This window comes from Pagrus pagrus, assembly GCF_965226575.1.
Source record: "Pagrus pagrus genome assembly, chromosome: 7".
Classification (NCBI taxonomy): Eukaryota; Metazoa; Chordata; class Actinopteri; order Spariformes; family Sparidae; genus Pagrus; species Pagrus pagrus.
This window is the reverse complement of record NC_140191.1, coordinates 24,749,139-24,774,166: the sequence shown is the minus strand read 5'-3', so window position 1 is coordinate 24,774,166 and position 25,028 is coordinate 24,749,139. Positions and strand designations below refer to the sequence as shown.

At 40.4% G+C, this 25,028-nt stretch overlaps 1 protein-coding gene across 1 annotated transcript in view; it reads left to right on the top strand.

Moving 5' to 3' along the window:
* Positions 1-10,015: 10,015 nt before the first annotated feature.
* LOC311259475 (myelin basic protein-like) overlaps positions 10,016-25,028 on the top strand; it is a 51,938-nt gene continuing 36,925 nt past the window's right edge. Inside the window, exon 1 of the mRNA XM_084356658.1 lies at positions 10,016-10,283. Coding sequence (XP_084212784.1) covers positions 10,184-10,283 — 100 coding nt within the window. The 5' untranslated portion in view covers positions 10,016-10,183. The remainder of the gene's footprint in view (positions 10,284-25,028) is intronic.

Below are 25,028 nucleotides of genomic sequence, written 5' to 3'. Positions count from 1 at the left end.
CAGCGATGGCAACGGTCGGTGAAAAGCGTGGATGAGGTGGTCGGGATGGAATAATTCAGAGGTTTCTGCTGCTGTCAGACTTTAGGGGCTCAGGAGTGCAGCTCCCTGCTCACCGTGCCACCCAGCAAACAGAAACAGTACTGACACGATGCCAGACAACAGGCACACACATCACGACAGCCATCCATCCATCTGGTCATGATTAGATTGAATGTAACCTCTAAATGGTCGCTATAATTGTTATTCAAAGGTCAGACACAACAACAACCAATACAAAACAAATAGATAAAAGGTTATTCTGCTGTAATATAATAGAATATTTTGTGTGTACTACTGGCATTTTGTACATCCCATACAGAGTATCCTCTACACATTGACTGTCTTTGCTATATTCCATATGTAAACATTTCTCCTGATGGTCTGTGTATGGGATTTGTTGACCTTCTGCCTCTATATTAATAATTCCCTTTTTCTATTTGATGTGTTTTTGGTGGCAGAAAACCAATTTCACCTATTTTTTACTTTAAAGGAATAATTAAACGTTTTGGGAAATTGGATTTGGATTAGATTCAGTAACATTGATATTACTTCTCAGAGGCTGAACATGAAGCTGAAGATGGCAAGGTTATCCAGGTTGAATAAGTCATGAAATTCCACCTGTTTTTTACTGTGGAGTGCTGAGGATAAATTGAAGGTTGCTTCCCTGGCTTTACCTTTGTCCTTCAAACTCTTCTTCAAGCCCAAACTTCTCTTTTGAAAAAGCTCCCTCCAGAGCCACAGAAGACATAATTAATCTGTTTTCACAGGCTGAGCAGGACTCCTCACAAATCCCTTTAAAATGGTATTGAATCTCAAATGTGATATTTTCTAACATATCCAAATCATAGCGACAACAGCTTTGTCCCAATAGTAAGAGTAAGAAAAGGAGATGCAGCAGATCCAGTGGCACCATTAACAGTAGGCTGTTATTTTTTCTTTTTGACATTTTTTAAAGACATCTTCCACTAGGTGGGGCTATTTTGTATTGCGGAGATGCATTTTAAGACTCTTTAAATCCAGCTGTGATGGAATTGTTGATATAGCTTAATGTGTATGAGTGTTTCAGCCCTGCTCAGTGACTGTTCCTGCTGCTGTCTCTCGCCCTAATTCCCTCTGTCTGTGTTCGGTGAGGTAGTCATCAGTGGAAATAATGGGAACACTATACCAGCAAATTTAATTTAGCAAAATCACACAGGTCAGTGTCTGTAGTTTCGAACCTAATTTGCATATACAGCTCCAACTTTTGGGGATGCATAATCACATTGAGAATATACCCGTACAGTCAGTTCTGTAAATTTAGTTTTTCTGCTTGTGTTGATGCAGCAGTTTGTGAGGGTTCCTTTCAACAGAAGATGCTATTTTAGGAATTAGATATGCTTTCTGTATTTCAGAGTATCCCTTAATTGAATCAGGCATGCTGCACTGCACATTTTCAGTCACAAAGATAAAGCAGGTCTTTGTAAGTCAAAGTCCCAAAATGAAAAGGTTATCATTTATTGAAGCTGGGGAGAGTTCAAGCTTAGAAAACTCAAAGCAATAAAGTCTTTTAATTACTTCCATATGTCAGCATAATCGTTAGAGACAACAGAGACAGAGTTCACCCCATAACTTCAGGCGAACCTTGAATTAAAGTGTGAGATTGGTTTCCACCGTGTAGAGAAACACATTCAGAGGAAATTAAACCTTGCGATTTAGTTTTCTCAAAGCTAAATCTTTGTATTTTGCGGTGAATGTCTGAATTTTCTGGATATCAGCAGCATATAAACATGGCTGTCAGCCTTATCAGTCAAACCCTGGGCAAAATGAGAGTCTTTCTATGAATGATTTGTATTTATTGCCATGCCTGGCAGTGGTTGTGGCTTTGCTCTGTGCCTGAGATGTTATCTCGGCTTTTTCCCCCTTCTACGTGATTAAACCTAAAAAGGTGAAACAAGGCGATGTTGAATATCCATCAGCTTTCTTGGAGGTCATTAGCCAAATGTCTAGCGATAAAGTGCAGCCACTCATAACTGCCCTGATATGCCCTTTTGATTAGGAAATCTTTGTTTAAATGACATTTTCAGGAACCCTGAACGTTCAGAATAAATTTATATGAGCATAAGAAAAATGGGAGATGTCTAATGAAATCTTGTGGATGAAGGTCGCTGCCTTAATTACTTTTCCAATTTTACGCTTCCTGTCACTGCTTCACGTTTGGTCAGTGCTTGTGGGTACTTTGAACAAAATTTTCTGAGCAATTGCAATTTCTCACTTATAGGCCTATATTTTTGGTTTTGCAAGCTTATTTTGCATTGAATCATTTCCAATGCAAACTACAATCTATTTCTCCATTAAGATGAAGTCTCTGGCATATACGTAATGTATAGAAAGGCCAACAATCTTAGAGCCGAATGTAGCAAACAGACATATCGGCAGCATATGGCTGCACCAGCTGCTCATAAATTTCAAACTTAGCTCAGTAATTATGCACATTTAGTAAATGGAGATTAACCTGTCACTTAATTAAAAGAGGCTGCTCCTCACAAACTCTTTAGAGATTAGTTCACACAAAATATTAACACCCAGCAACTGCAAGGTCTAACTGTACATAGCTAACTGAACTGCAAACTGCTGTTAGCTTGCTTGTACATGATGACACGTTTACACCTAAGAGTTGAAAAGGTAATGGAGCATTGTTGACTCATCTGAGCTGACGCAACATACCTCAAATTACAGAATGCTAATAACATTAGCATAACGAGACTGAATGACCATATAATTTTGGATTAGTTTAGTGCAGTGCTTGATACATGTAAATTGCTACAAATTGTTAAATAGAGCCCCTTTAAAAACTGTATGAATAGCCTTCCCCAACCAATAACAGTCAGACAATGTTTAAAGCTATTTCTCCAAAAATATTACACTGTCATGCTTACATTTATTAAGGATTGGAGTTACAGCTTGTAATGCTGCTCTGCTTACATGGTCGGGGAGAAAATTCTTCTTTGTAGATATAAGAATTGCTGAACCACGGTTAAATCCTGGAAAGGACCACAGTGTAGAAAAGATTAGAGGACCTTGGGGTGAGACCTTGGGGTGTCTCAGTTTGTTGAAATATGGTTGTTGGAAACTGTTTTTGGCTGGATTTAAGTATGAGATAGCCAAGAAACTTGAGAGAGCTGAGAAAAGCCATACGTGCCCCTCCTTGTGGCGTTGGCAGATGGGTGTATCTTGGCAACCGAAAGAGTAGTTGACAAGTTTACACCATATTCAATTCTGTGTCTTTGATATGTGTAGTATTTGCTTTTGGGGGCCAAGTCCACATAAGTACATTCAATATAACACGATTAAGGGAGCGATTTGTAAGATATGGCCAGAATTTTAGTTTAAAACATTGAAATAATAACTAACGTTACCAACAGAAATTGAAGAAATAACAGTCTTGACGTTATATCAAAGATGTCTATGTCCTTTGCTGCAAAGGTATATACTGAAGTTAGCATGATAAACAGCTAGCCCTGTCCCATCCTGTCCTGTAATACCACTTTGTATCTCAAACAGGCGGTAGTCCCATAGTCCCTGTCTCTCAATCGCAAGAGTCGAGTTGATGAATGGAAACGAACTAAATCATTAGCCTTAAACTAACTCAGAACTTACATAGCACTTTATACTTGCTTGTCTAAGATCCTTTTTCATTTTACAACCTTATTACCCAGGTTATTCTGACCTAGCGAGGAACTTATGTATAGATCCAAAACCACATTAATTCAATACAGTTAACAATGCAATTACAAACAGCCTTTCTGGGTACTTTCATCGCAGAAGCCAGAACACAATGTGGTCATTAGGGAAGTGTTGAGGGCCTCTGTATGAAAGTCATTTAACTCTTATTTGTTTTAGAAATCATTACCTGCCTAATTGCTTAACAATACTCAAGTATTTATGAAGGTGGTGAAGTTTTAGTTAATCAAGACATCTGAAGCAATATTTGCTAAATGAAAAGTTAGTTTGTTTACTCCATTTACTGCTAATTATATATAAATTGCTAAAGTTAAGTTGCAGGTCCTTGTATATTGCCTTTCTTTTCTCATTACAGCTAATGCAAGTGGGATTTGCTGAATGTTGATCATCATCACCTGGTAAGGCCTTTACTTCCGGACATCTACAGGCCCATTTGCGGTTCTGCTCATATTAACAAACCAGAGAACAGCATGAGAAGGCACGCTGTACACACAAAGCTGGACGATCGTTAAACTACATCTAAATGAGCCTTTTAGTTAAGGATGAAAGGAAATCCATCTTGCTGCTGCATGCATGAGTACTTTCAATCAGTCTAATTACGTTCCTGACAAATACAGATGAGAGCAAGACACCTGGACATATTTCCAGCGAGCAATCAAGCAAAACATCTAAGGATACATAAAAACATGAAATCATGAGAATGTGTCTCCTCCAGGCCTGTAATGCACCATCTGTCCTCATCTGCAACTGGTGAAAACAGAACACCCTGTTATTCTTGTGGAGATTTGTTTTGTTTGTTTCCACTAACTGAGGGTATGAATTCTCCCTTTGTGTGAAGGAAATGTGACCGCATATATCATGCCAAGCAATAAGAACATGTTTCCCTCAACACAGATACATCGACGACAAACAACTCCCCCTTTCCCTGAGTTACTGTGATGGATAATCCATGCTGTTTTAGGCCCATTACCTCAACCGAGGCCTGGATATTTCCATGACAACGAGTTACTGTATCTCTGTCCAAATCGGTCCAGGTTCAAAACTAATGGGTTATTATTATATGACTGACGATGTTGAGTCATTTTCTCTGCCTTGGGCTGATCTCCCTTGATTGTGCCAGCAGGCCCCACCACTCACCACTACCCCTCACCCCCTACGGTCCAACCCTGCAGTAACAATAGCCATCAGAAGTCAGATTGGATTGGACCCGGTCCTCCCGGATACATTATCAGGGGTGATTTGATCTCTCTGGTCATCGCTGCATCATCGTATTACAGCATCAAATCTGATCATCTTTAAGCAGGATTGCTATGGCTCAATAAATTGCCATGTGACAGACCATGACTCCAAAAAATCTCACTGGTGAAATTCAGCACTCTACCTCATGGATATCAAACTGCACTGAAGCTGTGTTTCCATATCACAACTTCTCTGAAGGTTTTGAATGAATGAATGAATGAATGACTTTTATTATTGTGTCATGCATACTTGTATGCCCAGCCCGCATGGGCTTATAAGACACCAAGAAAACATGTTTAGGGCATGTTATGTAGCATATATAAAGTAGCATATATAAAACTTTAATTTGTCTAATGCTTTGGTTCATGACAAATTATCTGTAAAATGAAAGACATTCCCATCAGCCAGCTCTACTTTATGGTGAGTGCTAATAACAGAATGTTAGCACGCTAACACATTAAACTAAGAAGGTGATCATGATAAACATTACATCTGCTAAGCATTGTCAAGCATTCTGATGTTAACCTTTTTGCTCAAAGCAGTGCTGTTCCGGCAGCCACACAGAGGGTTTAAACTGTTGAGTGCTGCATGGATGTCATATTATTGTTGGCTAACCCAGAAGTTAGCATTGCCCTGGTTAAAACAATATAAAATGCTAAAATTAGCCATGAACTATACAAAGAATACAGCATAAGTAGCGAGTAACTCTTTTCACATAAGTTCTCCACAGACAGTATTTGTTGTAGGGCTTTAGTAATGGATTACATTCATTTGTACAAGTTCTGTTGTTGACATCGCCTGTATATGACAAAAAAAACTGAATACAATGCTCGTCTAATGGCCGCACTTGACCTATATTTGTTGAAGAAGGAGATGGATCGAAGGCGAACAAGATGGATAAAACTTCCTGAATGACATCCTGTCATGTTAGCAGATTGTTGGCCTGAGGGATTTGATTTTTGGTACGTACAGATCTCCATTAAGATGATGTTGAAAAAAAAACCCATTTTATTTTAAAAGGGAATCCAGGTCACCTGTAGTTTAATCTCCGATGTCTGCTCTTAGTTAGATTTAGTATTTTTCCTTTGGCACTCTGCGAGGATTAAAGTGAGAACTTTGGTGCTCTGATACAACTGAGTTTTCTTTCATCAGCAAACAGCTCCAGTAAATTTGATTCCTTGGCTCACACACACTTCGAGATAGCTTCATATGCAATTCAGTACTGGAGAAGGGTGTGGAAATTATTTATGATAATATCACTCTTTTTCTCGGGCTAAAATAAAGAAAAGAAAAAAATGAACAAATCATTAGAAGCCCCTTGGGATATTTATTTGAAGTGTACACAAGCTAATACAACAATAACAAGCAGCAATTTCTTCCTTAGAGAGCCCCTCTAGACTTTGAATCTCTGTTGTCCAAGTTATACCTCTTATTGTACAAAGTGCATTCCTACTAAGAGCACTTTTGTGCAATATTTGCTGATATCATCACAAATCTATATTTGATTCCTGGGATATTACCTCTTTCTCCCAGGGCTGATACAATTTATTGTAGGGGGGGGAATATCTCATCTCTTCTTTTTTAGTTGAATATTTCGGAGCAGACAATATCGATTCCAGTAGATGTAATTATGAAGACAGCAGCAGAATATTTATTTTAACTGTGAGCTGCACTAGTTGCAGTGCCAACAAAAGGACTCAGATCCTTTTATGATATAAAACTACTCCATTACAAGTGAATCGGAATTGTTGAATACTGTTGTCAGCTTTATATTATTATAATGTTGTATTATTACAACTGATGCGTTCATAAATGGATAATGACATGATAAGCCACTGTGCACAGACATGTACAAATATGCACAACAATTAATAATTGATCATTTGCTTATGTGATTCCTTTTCTTTGAACACATTGTGTTCAAAAAGCACTTGGGTTTGGATGGATTTTTTTTTATTGTGCTGTTAAAGTTCAGTACACTGCTCAAAAGTATACATGTATACGCACAGTTAATATATATGTATAGATTTCTTTATGTTGTAATGATCATTCTAACAGGCATATGTTCAGTAAACTATCCATGTATGCATTAAGCAGTGTTTTCATTTTTTTAGGTCATTAAGAAGCAGATCATTTTAATGACTAATAAACTGCTGATTTCTCACTGAAATTAGATTTACTTTAAAGAGTAACTGCACTAATTTTACACATTTGTGTGTTCACAGGTCAGGATAGTATGAAGCCTTTTCTGGCTCCAGAGGATGCAGCATGTTATCTAATAAATTGCTTCCAGTGATGTTACTCAGTGGCTAGTTGCATTGTGGCTAACATAGGCACTAGGTCTTAAAAAAACAGTCCACTGGTCTAGCATTACACTTCTATAACACTGTTGGACAGCTTAAAATCAGAGATATCACCTTTTTTATACCATGCATTCTTCTTCCCTTTTAAAAACCTGGCGCCTATTACCGACAATGCCTCCTCTGTTGCCACAAAAGGCTTCAAAGAGTGCTGTAGGGAAGACGTACTTTTCTAGGCAAACCTAAAAACTAGCATGGGCCTGGTTCCCTCAGCAAAAAGTCTATAGATTTTTTAATTAGATTTTGGATTATTGCCAGAAATAAGCTTCGTAGCAAACACAAGTTTATGATACTTGCACATTTTGTTCAGCAAGATAATCTTCACAGATAAACAGCACTTTTGAAGCATAAATGAAGTTGCCACAAATAAAAAGTGTTGCTGTAGGCTATAAACAAACTACACTGCAGTTGCTTGGCTTCAATGTCACCACCACTGAGGATCTTACTACAGTAGCTATACTACACACTTTACCATAAATTGATCAATCCATGAGTTGTAAAAGACTAGTGAGTAGATGAGTCTGCATTTTTGGCATTAAGAGGTTTATGTCCCCAACAAATTCATTAGTCCTATTTAGCCACTTGTTCGCAACCAACCAACCTTTTTTGAGACAAGTACTGTAAATGCTTTACAATTGAAATGTGGGGTATTAATTGACATATTTTAAGTCAGAGAACAGAACGTGAAATTCTCTTAAGCTTGTGTTAACCACAGACCTTATATGAGACGTAAAGATGAAAACCCACTGACTTTGAGACAAATGAACTGGAAGTTCAAAAATGCTAACTTACTCATCCCTGCAGCACTATATACTTACTTTTCCACATGCAGTAGTACTCCCCAATACTTGTACACACACTTAAGTTAACTTTATCAACCCTTAACGTCACCTTAATTGTCATTGCACATATAGTACAAGTACTGAGAAGATTAAATGCAGTTTAGCATTTAACCAAAAATGCGAAAAGCAGCAAAGTGCAGAGTAATGTACATATGTAGAGCTGTAGTCTATTAATAAGAGTTTAGGATTCATAGGCTATGAATATGCTAAGATACATGAACAGCATGTGCAGCAGTTAGAGTAGGCAACTGTAGGTTGCCTTATATGTGAATATATAGTGTACGTATGAGTTATGCTATACGGAAGCGTATTGCATTCACTTGAGTAATTTTTTTTTTTGGTTTGTTTTTCGGAGTAATTATTTCTGTTTTTCTGAGTAATTTTTTTTTGGTCTGTTTTTCAGAGTAATTTTTTTTTTGGTCTGTTTTTCGGAGTAATTTTTTTTCTGTTTTTCAGAGTAATTTTTTTCTGAGTTTAGAGAGCATTTGAAACAATAGACGCATTCATTCCTTTATTGAAAGCTCGATAATGGAGTCAAACATGACCGACTTGTTTAATTGAATCAAGTTTTACTTTGGTCTGGGTTTTAGACACTGGGAGATAGTCCTGTCTTTAAGTCATATAGATGGTATTACCATTAGTTTGTCAACTTTATACAGGCACCTGAGGATGGTGACAAGTCGCCATTCCGAACGTTCACTTTCATGTTTCAGAATGCCGGCCCTTTTTTGAAAAAAGATCGCCATTCCGAACCTGAAACCCTAACCTTAACCATAACCTGGTCGGAATGGCGGTCCGTCGGAATTGGGGTCGCCCCCCCTGAATGAGGACTTTTGCGGTTGTTCAGAAGGAAAGCCCATTCAGATCTGCTAGAAATGTATAGACATATACATAGTACATAGTAATGTACATAGTACATTACTCCAGATCAGTTGGACAGATATGGCAGTTTGGAGGTTCTCGCGGGAGTTCGAAGTATCGCGATAATTCAGGGAAAAAAAATTACTCCGAAAAACAGAAAAAAATTACCACAAAAAACAGAAAAAAATTACCACGAAAAACAGAAAATAAATTACTCTGAAAAATAATTAGTCAGAAAAACAGAAAAAAGAAACAAACCAAAAAAAAATTACTCAGAAAAACAGACCAAAAAAAAATTACTCAGAAAAACAGACCAAAAAAAAAAAAAATTACTCAGAAAAACAGACCAAAAAATAAATTACTCAAGTGAATGCAATACGCTTCCGTAATGCTAGACATTAATTACAAAATAAACAGCTGGGTATGAATACAGTTGATCAGACATGTGCAGTGCAGTATATTACACTATGAATATTCTATAGGGTGGATATAGGCTTCAGTATGGACAGTGGTGTTGCATTTTGGCCTATGTGGCTTCTCATAGAATATGTATGTTGACGCAGCATGCCTGTAAAGCAGTGTAAAATGTACATCCAATCAAATATTCTCCAGTTTGGAGCCAAAAGACATTCAACCTAACGATTTGAGCCTAAACCCTGACTGAGTATCAGCATAGGCTATATTATACTACAGTTTGCAGTTAATGCCACCCAGCTCTCCCTCAGCCATACCCTTGAGCAAGGCACTGACACTCATAATCAACGTAAAGCAGCAGATTGCGCATCCTGGAGGTGCTTGACTCATTTTCTGTGTGCATGAGATCTTATTTCAAAATCACGCGTCTGCTTCGCGCGCCTCCCTGCAGCGAGCCGCGAGCTACTAATCATGCACAGACGTGCGCCAACGTGCTTTTTACCCCACATTTTCTTGGCGGACTAAAAAGCTGCATTCCGCCCCACCCCTTACAAACAACACCATCACCACTGTACCTAAATCAGGAAGCACCGAGACACGTTTTTTTTCCCTTTTCTTTTCAGTTGTTTTTTAATTTTTTTTTTTTACGGAGACACTTCGTGATTACGGCAACGGCGAACCATAAAGGGGAAATAGGCGTTATTGTTGATGTTGTCGACGACCACCGCTGAAAGAAGACTTGACAGTCGGTCACATCCAGTACAAGGCTCAGCTGTGGATGCATTTGGCACAGACAAACCGGAGAAGGGTATGTGCACGGTCCAGCTGTCAATACACAACAACAAATACAAGGCGAGAAAAGCCAGTGTAAAGACAGTTCACACGTTACTATATAGGCAGTACGCGCTGTAACGATAGTAAATGTTATCCACGTCGACTTGTTTACAGTGCCTCACAGACGTTTCGAAACCTGCAGGGGAAATTACGCTCGAAATGTCATTATCATGCTCGTCCAAGTGAACCTTACTGTACCTAACCTTACTGTGGCAGGTGTTGTTTATTAAGCATCACTGTCACAAGACAGGGTCGCCGCTTTGTCATGTGCTTTGACAGCGTCGCCCCCCGCCACCACCACCACATCTACAACCACCACCCTCCCTGCTGCTCCTCGAACCAATCCCCGTAAGCATATCCAGCAATTAAACGCTTCTTTTCTTGGTGCTAATCCAGCACACCGTGTTGATTAAGACTCGAGGCGTGACGTCAATCACTAGATAGTTATCTTCAATTCGGCATGCATATATGACGCCAGGCAGGACTTAAATCTTATTAAATTCAGAGTTTTGTAATTGCTTTACATTGTTTACTACCGGAAACGTCGACGTGATTGGGTGGTAGTGGACAGCAGGAACAATAGGGAAAGAGGTTATTTTGCTTAAACTAAATTCAATGTGCGCATTGTTAGGTTTAAAATATATATGCCGAATTAATTCAAAGGCCATAGCGATTAATTTAATGTGTAACTTAATGAGGAACAAGTCATGGCAATATGCGCCGAAGTATGTAACCTTTAATTTGGAAGATTGTAGATTGAGTTTTGCACATGTACAACAAGGCGCTATAAAAAGCAGCACTGTTGGCAATCATTCGGTTATATGTTGTTTGTTAAAATGTATTAGGTATTCAAAGCATGTCTTTGGCTTAGAAAATCACTCAACTGTGACCACATGATGTAGGCCTATGTAAATAGACACAAACCTGTTGCCATGTGAAATTCACTTCACATCCAACTGCATCAACTTTATCCTGGCACAGCAGACTGAAAATCATTTTAGTCAAAGCTTAAAGATGTGTTTAATGCTTGCAATCTTTATAAAAATGTGTTTTTTTTTATCTTGGCCAGTGGATAGACTGATCAGCTGTGCTAAAACATACACTGTAAAGCCTGTTTGCGATCAAGTATTACATCACTCTGCATCCTAAGTAAGGACTGGTCTGTAGCAAGCTCCACTTGTTACTCGACTTTACATGAAAACAATACACATACTGGTTGTGTTGCCCTAACAGAACATAACAACTGTTGGCCACATCACTGATGGTCTGTTGATGATCAGAACTGCCAAGATGTTACAGCAGCTGCAGCATACGACCATATGACAAGATACGGGCTGTCATTTTGACATAGTTAGTTTCATGTGAAAAAGGAAAAGAGCGAATGGGTCTCAAAGCAGTGACATGCTCACTTACTGTCACTGCTACGCACGGGCTATAAATAAAGTACTCACACATGAGTGGCTGCTTATGTCTAAACTGCACTGATTTGCTAAAGCCGGCAGCCCTGAATGTCCTCTAGACAGGGAACGCTAACCTCGGGCACTGCTTGATAGAAATTACACGCCGCTTTAATCCTCACCTTTCTCCTTTTCCTTTAGTCAATAAAGACGGAACCCGGAGCAGATCATGCACATCAGTTGCGTCATGTGACATGGATAACATTGTCACTGCCACATATTGTCAGATAACATGATTGTTCTCATGATTAATTTTTGACACAGATCCGAGCTGCATGGACAGAAATGTCTTTCTTGTCAAGGATTACTAGCTGAACAGAAAAATTGTACTGACAAATGCATAGCAGGATGCCAGCAGTTGTAGCTTAACCTTCACATAACTTGAGGGAAAAGCCTCTGTTTGTCCGCGGGTACCTGAGCTGGGAACGCCAGAGGATTGCATTCCTTTGCGTTTCATAGAATTTGCCTCAGCTCAGCCAGGAGAGAAAAATGCCAAGAGGTTTGCTCAGCCGTCACGTGCGTCACTTGCATTCCTCCGTCTTCATGAACAAGACAAGCTTAAACTAGCAGGCCTTGAGTGTTGTTTAGCATGAAGTTAGGTGAAAAGTTTTGCGTTTTACTTTCCCACACTGAGTGAAGTCTTCCATCCTGCTCAGCAAATGGGTGTGTGACTGCAGGCGTCTATCTGTGTTTGGCAGGTGATGTACTGAGGTTAGTCAACTTCCGTCTTCACGGACTCGCAAGCTTCCTCTCCCGTCTCACTTCCCCTCCGTCTGCGCCTGTTTATGGCTGACAGGTTGAGTCGCATTACCTGCTAACAAAGCACTAGTTGCGTAAGTTTTGCCCAAGGCGTGGTGCCACTCGTCAACCTGGGGTGCTGCGATGACAGCAAGTCCCGTCATCCATGGTGTCGTCACAGCCTGCAGTGCTTCAGCTCCTCATAGTGATCGCAACAGATGGTGGAGTTGACTATTTTGGCTCCAGATTCAAGTGGAGAGCTTGTAACTTGGGTTATTAGATAGCGAACCCCAGGTGGCAGCGGTTGTGTTTCCAAAGTGAGGAGCGTTGAGCTTATGCTTCAGGCTCGAGGCTATATCACTAGGACACCCCAGGGAGTGAAAGGAGGTGTCCATGCATAACAAAGCAAAACAAATATATGCTCAAATTAACAAAGCGATAACTATGCCCAACATTGGACCCCTGGGAGTATTGTTTTTCCGCGAGAGTCTAATATTCCCTCAGAGCCATATGTGATCTTTCGAGAAAATAGTCCCGCAGCAGTCTTCTCGGAAATTTCAAGAAGTTCTGCAGAATAACAGCTGTTTTCTGCAATACAACACCAGAGTGTGTTTACAAGAAAGAGAAGAAGTGTCATAGTCTGATATTTCATTTGGTTTAACTGCCAAACTCTGAGAGCAATTAGCTTATGTTGAGAGAGGAAGAAGCTAAGAAAGTCATGGTGTGTCAGACGGGCAGCCGGAGCCCTCAGGCAAACATTGAGCTACTGTAGTTCAGCCAGACGGTCACGGCTGACTGGTCACTGAGCTGACAAAACTCCTACTTCTCCTCTAGCCTGGTCCCACATACAACTGTCCTCACTTATTCACCCTGTTGAGCTCAAACCAGACTGGCATTGGTATCTAGGAGGTGTGGTGATATGTCATGGTGATTACAGAAAAGTGGCAGTGATGAGTTTGATTAGTTAAGAGTTTGTCATCAGAAAAGCATTCCTCTGATTGGGTGATGTGCCAAAAATTGCAGATTCTTCCTAAAAACTAAATGCTAAACATAACACCTGTCAAACACACCAATGTTAGCTACTCATGACAAGTTTTCTGTTCTCTTACATCTCAAAATTTGTAGTAATATTTGAACCAATGAGTCCTTGATTTTAAACAAAAGTAGAGTAAGTAGAGTAGAGTAGTAGTAAGTAAAGTTATTTCTAGCCAGCAATTTTTTGCCAGCCAAAATGACCACTGTTGCTGGTGGATGTCATCCAATATAGCTTGCTAATTCAGCTAATGTTAATGTTGGCTCTATGAGTTGGCTGAAAAACTGGTCACCGGCTAACTTTGTGACGTGTCCAGCTGACTTATTTCATACAATCTTTTCCTGTGTAAGAAAATGCAGCCCTCAAATTTGTTTGTTATGGGGCCAGTCAGTTGGTGCCAATGTATGGGGCTTCGGCAAACCAATGCAGGATTGTTCGGGAAAAAGGTGCGAGCTGGCTCAACTTTACTGTAACTCAATACAATGTTAATATGAACGTTGTTTGATTAAGTGTTTAAACTCATGAATCTGTTACTCAACCGGTGCTCCCTGCTCCCTCGTCTTTTGATATCTCAAGAACATGCCAGCCCTCTGTGTTGTTAAACACAGAGCTGTTTTCGGTCTGAATCCCTTTTTTATCCCTATCGTTTCCTAATTCAGTAGATTCCCATTTTCACACAATGGGGAAACACTTGACAGTGGGTGTGCAAGTTGCGACCAGGCTTTCTTTTTAACGTAGTCTGTAACCCTGCAAATTTACGGAGTTAGTAAACGATGTGCTCTTTGGCCTTGGAAGTATGGCTCGGTAGTGAGCTAGTTAGTTGAAGTTTTAGGCTGTAAGCTAGTTAGCTGGACATGCTAACAATAGTAAATTATGTTAAAGGATAAGTACCGTTTTTTACAACCTGGACCTTATTTCTGGCAAAATATATGGTCATTTACTCACCCAGATAACTTTGGTGTCATTCGGCATCGTTCGGACGAAATTAGATCCAGTGTAGCGGCGATATATCCATATAATGGGAGAGACGGGGCATCGACACACAGCCTCTATATAACACATTATCTGCCACGAAACTAGTTCATTTCATCAATATTTTGTTATGAAATGCTAGCGCTATTAGCCTCTGAGTCCGGGCTCGTCTATTGTCAACATCCGGGGTCTGTAGGCTGATCTACTACCTCTGACCTGGAAGATGTCGTCTCTGAGCTGCGCGCGCACCCGCGACAGCGCGCCTTGTTTACCTGTAGCTGCTGCTGCTAGTTTGACCCCGGATGTTGATAACGGACGAGCCCGGACTCAGAGGCTAATAGCGCTAGCATATCGTAACAAAATATTGATGAAATTAACTAGTTTCGTGGCAGATAATGCGTTATATAGAGGCTGTGTGTCGATGCCCCGTCTCTCCCATTATATGGATATATCGCCGCTACACTGGATCTAATTTCGTCCGAACGACGCCGAATGACACCAAAGTTATCTGGGTGAGTAAATGACCATATCTTTTGCCAGAAATAAGGTCCAGGTTGTAAAAAACGGTACTTATCCTTTAAAGCAGATAAAGATCATGAAAATTAATTCCTAACATTTTTGTTTCTCTTTTTGGTTTGGATAAAAAGATGCCTTCCTCCAAACTTTACATACCAAGTACTGAGCTTCCACTTCTTCCTAGATTTTTCAAATGTGACGTGAACTAGCTCTGCCTACCTTACAAATGAGTCGAGGCAGGAAAGAGAAGGGAAGTGAGAAGACTTCAACTAGGGTTGGACCGATGGGCAATGAAATTGTCTGTTGCCAATGGCTGACAGTCATTGTCCACTGAGAGCGCAAAAACAATAGTGTGTCCCTCAGAGTTGCTGTAAGGCAGGATTTGTTGGGGTGTTTGCGACAAGTTGGAGAAAAAATAAAAAGAAGATTGTTACTGGTCGATGTACTATGTCTCCCTGTCCTGTTTATTATTTTCTTATGAAACCTGGCCAGTTAGGTGAACCCAAGACACCAGGTGACATTGGTGGCAGTGGTGTTTCTTCTTTGAAGACCAACGGTTTCACTAAATCATGTTGTTTTTATTGTGCTCGTGTCTTCGTAGCTTAGCTTCCTCAGTATAGCTAGCCTGCTAACTTTGTTTCAAGTTTCAGAGACTGAACACAACTAAGTCATGGACATGTGGTGTAGAGACAAAAGACACTTTTAAATCCGGTAAACCGGGATGTGCCCTGAAGGGATGTGACAGTTGATCTGACTGCTCGTTTCGATAGTGATGGGAGCTAGAGTTTTCTAGGTTGGGTGAGACAGTCAGAGGTTGCCGTCAGAGAGACAGTGGCAAGAGGCAGTGACTAGACTGGTGAGATATTATCTTCTGTTGCATTGTTTGACTGTGGACATCATCATATACCACTTCCGAACGCATTGCCCAACCCTAACTTAAACCCAGCAGGCTTGATGTCAGGCTTCCTGCAGCTTAAACTCATCACTGTACAAGCAGATGCTTTCTCTTGGGGACAGATGTTGACCTCTGACCTCAGATCTCTTGTCAAGAGTGAAGTGCTTTCACTGATAGATGCAGCGTGTAACACCATCACTTTTTCTCATCTCACCATCACGCTCCCTTGTGTATCATCTCCTCCCCTTTACACACAAACACACATACACACACGCCCTGGTTTTATTACGTAATTGACTCCCGCTTGAGTCGAACATGGTGCAGTCACCGAGGGGTGGCCAGAGGGTTAAAAGAAGCTGTTGTCTCGCGTGCACAAGAGCAAACTTAAATCGAAACAAAGGAACCAGGCAACGGCAGACAGACACACACATGTTCCAGCCACTTATTGCTGCAGTGGTAGACTGAGAAATGGGTTTGTCAACAAGTTGTTCAGCGCTGTGTAGGCTCCTTATCTGATCAGATATACATGAAGGGGTTATTGCAGATGTGTGTGTGTGTGTGTATAGTTTTGAGAAGTACGTCTCTCTCTGATCAGGATGACATCAGTCTTAAGAGCAGAAAAATACCACTCTTGGATCCTTCTTGCACTTTTGAAAGGACACGTCTTGTGGCTGCAGTTTGCTGTGACAGATCTTGAAAGTAGCTGTGTGGACTACCCCAAACCGTATGACACTTGCTTATATTTGAACTCCATATTAATAACAGTAAATGTTTAGGTTGATCACCAGACAGGATGTATAATTCTACAATAATATTATACTACTTGGACTGTCCATAATGTTTTTTCTGCTTCTTCTCCCTTGTGTTTGACACTCTAGTGACCCCTGTCTAAGTGGAGGCACTGACCCTAAAAACCCCTTAAATCCCAAAAGAACAGAATATTACCACTATGACGTTCCCATTCCCAAAAGACTATTTGTTTTTTCTTTTTGCCTTTGTGGGAAAATGGCTTGTACTGTAGAGTGAGAACATTTTGGTGAACACGCCACAAAAAACAGCACACCACAATGTTTACTAGGCTCTTCGCATCCAGGTTTCTGTGAGTCATAGTCTTGAAAAAGTCGGTTTAATGCCCACTACTTTGCTTGAGGAAGTATCACTCAGACAGCACATTCCTTGTGGTGTGAAATCCTCAGCACTGTCGTAATTGTTTCTCCAAAATGAAAGCAGGAACACTGCAGGTTGATAAAGCAAGTATTGTTCCCAAGAGTTTTATTGCAGCGCTTGTTGCAGAGTAATCCATTCCTTCCTTTGGCAGTGTTATAAAAAGCTCATCTGATCCTGACGTTGAGATTTATGTTGCAGCAAGGTAATATCCGTTTCATCTTCACAGGCCTACAGACAGTAAAAAAAACAGCGGCAGCACGTCTGGACTGACTGATGAAAAAAAGGGATTGTCTTTTTACCATTTGCTGGAAATGTTACCTGAACCAAATTTCAGTATGATTCCCCTATCTGTTGATGTTTGATGCTCTCTGTTTTACCGTTCAAGTATGAAATTGATACAGGAAATGGTTACAAAGACGAGAAAATAGGGCTGCAAACAGAAGACATGCAGCGGAGGTTTGTTTAGGTGACAGCTGGCAGGGTTTTTTCTAGCCAATGAGCTCCCTCCTTATCTGTGTTGAAGTCATGTAAAAACTATAGGAGCATATGATGTGGATGTGAAATGGCCTCAGGTAATGCCAGCTCAGACACACAGATAATTGCTCATACGTACTGCAGAGTCTGCTTTTAGTGGTAATGGATTCTTCCAGGTGCTGGCTTGTATGCATCTGCACTATTATGAGAGCTTTTTCCATCCTAATAATTTATTTGAAAAGGCAAACAGAAAAATGTTTCAACAGATGTGCTTAGACATACCTGCCAATTAACAGCAATTTACATGGGTTGAAATCGAAAGGGGCAGTTAAATGCGGCTTTTTCACAAGACCTTCCTACATTTTTCTAAATTACAGGTAAAATACATACGGTTTAAATGAAAAATATTTATTTTAGATACATGTTTAGAGCACTGCTGCTGAGTTGTAATTGCTGGCCTTGAATCAACCCCCCTCTGTGCCTCTCTCACACACACACACACACACACACACACAAGCTATTATGCAACAGTCTTTTCTTGCAAGTCCTTGCAGGATCGCAGCTTTGATTGTGTAATATTCCAGAGTGAAACTGGCTGTGAGGCCTCACATTCAGTTTCACAGACTGCCTGCGACATCTCCCCATATCCAACAAAAATTGGAGTCCATATCAGTTTTATGCTAAACTGAACGCGCAGCCACACGCAATGTGATTATGTCCCTTCATTGCATATTTTTTGTTTGTGCTGTCTGTGCGTGTTGTGGCTCCACCACCAGCCCACTCAGACATAATTCAGCCGCTTCTCTTGAGTTCACAAATGCAATTTTAAAGGAAGTTGTGAGGTTTTGTGGTATCAATGTTTCACTAAGCAGCTAAGCAGCTTAAAGCCCTTCACAAACAATTTGTGTGGTGATGCCAATTTATTTTTAAGAGTCACTAGCCTGTGTCGCAAATCTCACAGCTGGTTGTATCATAGAGGTGGAGTGGAGTTTTGACTGAGTGCATATGTGTGTGTTATGTGTGTGTTATATAAAAGTGTGCTATAAAAAGCCACCTCTATGTGGAAAACTGCACAAAAAGCCAGGGTGCTGTTCTTTATAATTGTGGCTACGTTAGGTGTAACTACTCTATGGGGTCTGTCTTCTTTTCTAAGTTCATCGTCTAATATTTTCAGGGATGTGAAAGAAATTTGATAACATTTCATACAAGTGTGAAATGTAAAGCTTAGATTTAAAAAAAGGGATATTTAAACACTCAGACACACACACAGCCTCTTCTTTATCCATGTAATACGCCGACAGGATCAGAAAAGGCTTACTGTCGAGAATGAAATCTGTAACCAGTCTTATTCTTAATACCCTTTTTAGTCTAACTGTAGTTGGCTTCATTTGATTCTTGACAGGTTTGTGAGTCTGGTCTTTTTGTCTTGCTCAACTTTGCAAAAGAATAAGCTTATTTAAAGTTTCATTATTCAGTATTCTTGTATTACCACTGGATCAGATGTGTAATACGAGAGTTACTGCCTCTAGTGTAAGTGCAATTCCCCTCTGATCAATGGAGCCTCATTCAGATCACTTTTTTTTTGCTTTGATGGCCCCAAACAATCAATAAGTTATTTATCAAATGAAAGGTTTCTATGCACAGTTTCCAGACCTATTCTACTGTAGGACACGTACTTAAGATATAGTCTACATACATTTTTAGCAGCAAATCGCTGTTGCGTTGATCTCCCAACAGAGCTCAGTCTTATTGGTCTTTAAGATATTAAACATATCCTGCATGATTGAAATGATTCAAGCACTGTATTTAGTCCAGCAGCTGGAAACACTAACTCATGTGAAACAGATGTCCCAGGATACAAAAATACTGTCATACCAAATTTACCGGCCCAGGGGATCAGTAAACATCTCACTTCCCCTTGTAAATTAAATTTACGACAATAGAATGTTGACTGTGGCTCAGAGAGTACAAAGTGTTTGTTTTGTTGCTGTTGGAAAGCACAACTTGTCCCCAACATTACCACCATAACTGTAGTGGTGCTCTCCACATTCTGACACAGCTGCCCTGCTTGATTGAGCAGCTGTTAGCTGGTTCTGTCAGTTAGCTGGGACTTTTGGCATAAGCATGGATATCTGGATAGCTAGCTAAACTGGACAGCTGCCAGACAGTTACTCTGTACTTACAGTATTATTCACTGTCATCCCTCCCAGCAATTTCACTGGTTTTATTCACCGTCAAAGCTCTCACCAACCTTGTTTTCAGCCACAAAGCTCTGAAAGCTCATTGTATGATATATACCCAACGCCAGTAAGCAGCCAAAGTGAACTAGATAGTGATCATAGTGGAGAATTCAGCTGCTTAAAAGCCAGACATGAAGAGCTGAAAGAAGAGTGAATGCTGCATTCACATTTTTTTGGTGGCCAGAATCGTGACCAAATGAATTTAAATGTTGATCCAATGTGTAATTCGGCCACTGTTGGGCCACACTCACTTTACAGCTCGTTGCAGGGATAATTTGTGTTTACAGAAAGCAGGTTTTAGCCAAAAATATCAAGTACTGCTCTGAAGTTAACTATAGGATAACCATAAGGGCTTTAAAATGTCCCTCTTAAACTTATGTGCAGACATGGCTGCTCCTCTACTTGGGGGGCTGTTCAGATGTTGCATCTTAAAATGGGTGGAAAACACCAGCCATGCCACATTCATCCTTTTATCCAAGTTGTGAGAGATTTTGCGGAGATTTCCCTTCTGTCACGCCTGCCATTACTAAGCAACCAAGAACATCTCCTGGCATTGTTCCTTCTGTTGGTGTCGTAATAGCGAGAACTTGACAGGACGCACCACCGATCAGCCACAACATTAAAACCACCTACTTTATATTGTGCAGGCTCCCCTTGTTTTGACAAGACAACTCTGACACATTAAGGCAGAAACACAAGACTTCTGGGGTTGTCCTGTGGTGTCTGGCATTGGGACATTGGCAGTGGCTGCTCCGGGGTCCTGTGGGTTGGGGGGTGTGGCCTCAATGGATCAGATTTGTTCTAGCACAGCCCACAGATGCTTGTCAGATTGGGATCTGTGGAAATTGGGGATCGGATCAACGTCTTTGGCTCTTTGTCACGTTCCTTGGGTCGGTTCTGCGCAGTTTTTGTGGTGTGGCAGGGCACATTGTCCTACTAGATGGGCACTGCTATTGGGGAGTGCAGTGCTAGGAGGTTGTTTACGTGATCTACATCAGTGTTTGGATGGGTGGTGCATGTCAAATGGCATTCACATGAACGCCAGGACCCAAGGCTTCCCAGGAGAACATTGCATTATAACAAGATAGTCAATGTTAATCACTTCACCTGTCTGGTTTTACTATTGTGGCTGATCGGTATACAGCTTCTGGTATTCCTATAATCATCCGCTACCATCTTCAGTTGGGTTTACCTTTCAACTGGATGTTGTGACGTCCTTGGAAGGAAAAGTTGAAGCAAGCTTATGGTTAATTCTTTTGACATGACCTGTGGTGCGCTTGCTGCATTGGAAAAAGCTGAGACATTTCCATCTCAGTGAGCTGCAAACACACCCGACAGGGCAGGGCCTCTCTGCAGTTCTACACGTTTTCATTAAAATGCTGTTTTGTCTCACAGCTTTAACTTTTACTAAAAATTGCAGCTTCTCCTGACATCACACTTGGCCATATTTGAATGATATTTTGATTAATTGTGCAGCCCTAATCATTTTATAATGAGACCAATTTTCAGAAGAGAAACTCACTCTTGTATGTAGAGTTTTGTCATTTTTTTTAATGCTTGGGAGAATTTCTAATCGTTTTTTAATAGAGTTGCATAATTTGTTGCAAATTCTGTTCCTCCGGGTGCAGAGTTGTCAACCATGAGCCATTTTACTTAGATATAAAAATCTTTTAAAACACTTTTCAATCTGATTGCATTTTAATCACACTTGCAACATACTGCTCCCTCTTCAGAGGACAATGGATGTAATAGTCTCTCAATTTATTCAATGTGGGCACAGGGGAGGCTCTGTGTTAGATTTAATTAACCTGTTTTGACCGTTGCATAAGGTAAATACGGTGTTACATCATCAGTGTGTGTGTGTGTTTGTGTGTGTGTTGAACATGAGTGTGCAGTCATGATTTTATCATTTTTTTTATTGTGATTGTTCAAAGGCTGTATTTGCATATTTTTCAATCTGTTGGACTGATTGACCCGTGCAGAGGGAATGTGAAGCGCTCGGTGTGTTTAACATTTGAATAATGAATCTGACACATACTGAATTCTTGAATTAATTAAGATAATTTTTATACATTGTTGGCTTTCATATGGAGATTTCCCCACATCCACTCATATTGTCAGAAGCCTGTGCCAACATTTTTTAGCACAAACTTTGGTGCCGCAAAGCAGACACAGCCATGTTGCATTCATGGGTTGTTCTACGGTGAAGAAAGGCCAGAAAAGGAAATGGTCAAGGCTCCAAAGATGATAAAAGCCTGTTTTTGATGGCTGCAGGACTCTCCTAAAATGCCAAAAAATGCTTGCTGTGATTATTCAGAAGAAAAGGAGAATGTGCCTTCAGAGGAAAAAAGATCTTTCCTTGAATGGTGGGTGCAGGCTGAGATTCGGATTCATGCAGTATTCAGCACTTCTGTTAAAAAAAGCACTTAGTTTTACAGATTTTCCACTTGCATCTTTAAGTATATGATTAAATGACACTAGTTCTTCAGTCAGAATCTTTTATTTCTTATTTTTGTGAGCTTTGCAATCATTCACATGAGATCTATCCTCACTTCGCAAATGTTTCTCACTTCTTCCACATGAAGACAGCTGAGCCTTCCTTACTGTACTCTCCTTCCCTTAAGGAGAGTTTACCATTCAGGACATGTTGGTGCTTTTCAGGCATTTGGCAGTACACCTGTTGGCTGGAGTCTGTTGTTCGCTGTTGTTGCTGCAACACTTAGGACAAAAGGTTGTCGTATTCAAGTACGCACAATCTCATACAATGTTGTGTTGGTGCTGTTCCAAGAATAACATAATTAATGTTGCTCCAGGAGCATCATTTAAACTGACCAATCAAGTTTTTGTAATGTCATAGTTAAGTGACATGGGAGAAGTCATCCATTCAGACATGTGTTAAATGTTATGAAAGAGTGTATTTTAAGTCAAACCAAGTTTTCTTAAACCTTGCCAAGTATATTTGTTGGCTAAACCTAACCAAACAGCAATAGAAAACTCTAAAGACACGGAAATGAATAAGTGAACGTAGTGTAAAAATAATAACAGTATGCAGTTACAGTGAACATAATAATAATCTAGCCCATGCGAGATTTGATCCCTGATCTCCTTAGTGAGAGACCTATAAGAAGCCCACTCAACCATAAAGACATGCTCCAGTTGTGGTTTCCATCGCTGTTTCCCTAAGTTGGAATGACGGTTCTCGAACAGCATCAACTGTGGTGTTACAACACCAACATGGCGATATCAGATAGACCATTCAAATACAGCCCTGAAGTGTCCGTTACTTGATCTGAATGAGCAGCAAATGTGCATTTATGCATCTACCACATACAGAAAGTAGGAAAAAACAACTGTAAACTATATTGATAATGCGGGTGCTGAAGAACAGATGGTCCACTTCTGAAACATCGATGTTAAGTTCATGCCTTGACATCATATCCAAGAGATAATGTTGGTAAATTTGAGGAAAATAAAGAATTTGCTTATCCTGTTCAAATACCCCGCACAAAACCCTGTTGTAGGGGGGTAATTTCTAACCCACATGAGGTCCCTGGTCATATCAGTCCAGTGAGAATGAGGCTTTAGATGTTTACTGCTATCAAAAGCATGGTACTGTAATAGTTAAAGTGAGCCAGGAAACATTGCAATGGCGACATATGCCACCCCAGTGTGTGATTTTGGATAGCCCGCTTTCTGGAAGCAAAACAGGCGTGGCGTGACACAACAGCACACGTAACTGCAAGTGTCCCGTCCTGCTGTTTCACTCTTTTCACACAGCCATCGATGCAACTCTGTTACTGCCTCTGCTCCCAGCTTAAGCCGGAAGAAACAGCGCCCTCTATTCTGTGTGTGTACGTTTTATAAAGAACGACAAGGAAGAATAACGGAGCAACATTCTCACCTTGAACAGGCTACAGGAAATGGGCTACAGACTCACAGTGTGTGTGGCCCTTACCTAGGGCAGTGCTTCTCAAAGTGGGGTCCTTGTGGGGGTTCCCCAGCAAAAATGGTCATAGTTTATTACCACTATAATCCATCAGAGTTACACAGTAGAATGTCTGGTGATGGCTTCTGTACACTTTATGTAATAAAACTAAAAGAATCTAGTAAAATCTAAAAGTATCATTTTTGGGGGGGCCTGGGCCAAAATCTTATCAGATGGGAATCTGTGGTCTAATTTGTGTCAGTTGTGTTGCTTATAATCATTTAAATCATTCGATCTGTAATTGAGCAGCATTTTAAACAATAAAGTAGCACTCCCATGGTTTCTTTTTCCTTTATCAGGCATACCTTAGTCAGATGGCGCAGCAGCAGATAACTGTGAGCTTGAGACTTATTTGCAGCACCCCACAGCAAAATAATAACAAAGATGATAACACTAATGAAGCAGCTACTAATCACTGGCAGACTGCGTTTTACAGCAATGGTGGCGCCGTCGGGCAAAGCAAACCATCTGCGCATGTATTTATGTAATGAATGGATGAAGGCATGGGAGACTACAGCGGGTACACACGGGGAGGGAGTTTGGGCTGAGACGTGTTCAGAACATTTCTGAACAGCTTGGTCGATTTAAACAAACTCTCCATTTGGTTGGATTTGTTTGGGCTGGTGTGAAAGCTGTCAGTCGAAATCCAGTGCGGACAAAACAGCCACACAGAGACGATCTGAAGAGGAGAGTCTCAGTCTGTTTCAGAGCTGACTAGATGCAGACTAGCAGCAGGACTTTGTGAAAGTAGATATGATGTTTAAGGGTAAAGTTAATCTACTATTAAATCCATCTGCTGATTGTGAACTGCTCAGGCAGCAATCATGTGATAACCAGTCAGTTTAAGCAGCGGATGACCTACAAGTCATCCAAAATCGAAGTAACCATGGTAACACGTATGCACGTCAGCGCTTCAGATCAGAGTTTTCCTGCTATATCTGGAAGTTAAAAGGAGTTAAACACTGTGATGTGTATTTGGCAGTAAGTGAAATGTAGTGTTGCAGTATTACAGTACAAAACAGCCCTGTTTGTCCTGTTCATTTTTACGTTTTTATCCAAAGTGTTTTACAGTTTGCTTCACATGCATATACTCACACATTCATGACACCAAGCTATAAGGCCCAACTATCTTGAGATTCAGAGTCTGGGCCAGGTCAAAGATCTTTTCTACATAGCGTCAAACTATGCATACCGCTGTGAGGACACACTTCCATATCCCTCATCAGTAATGACCAAATTCAG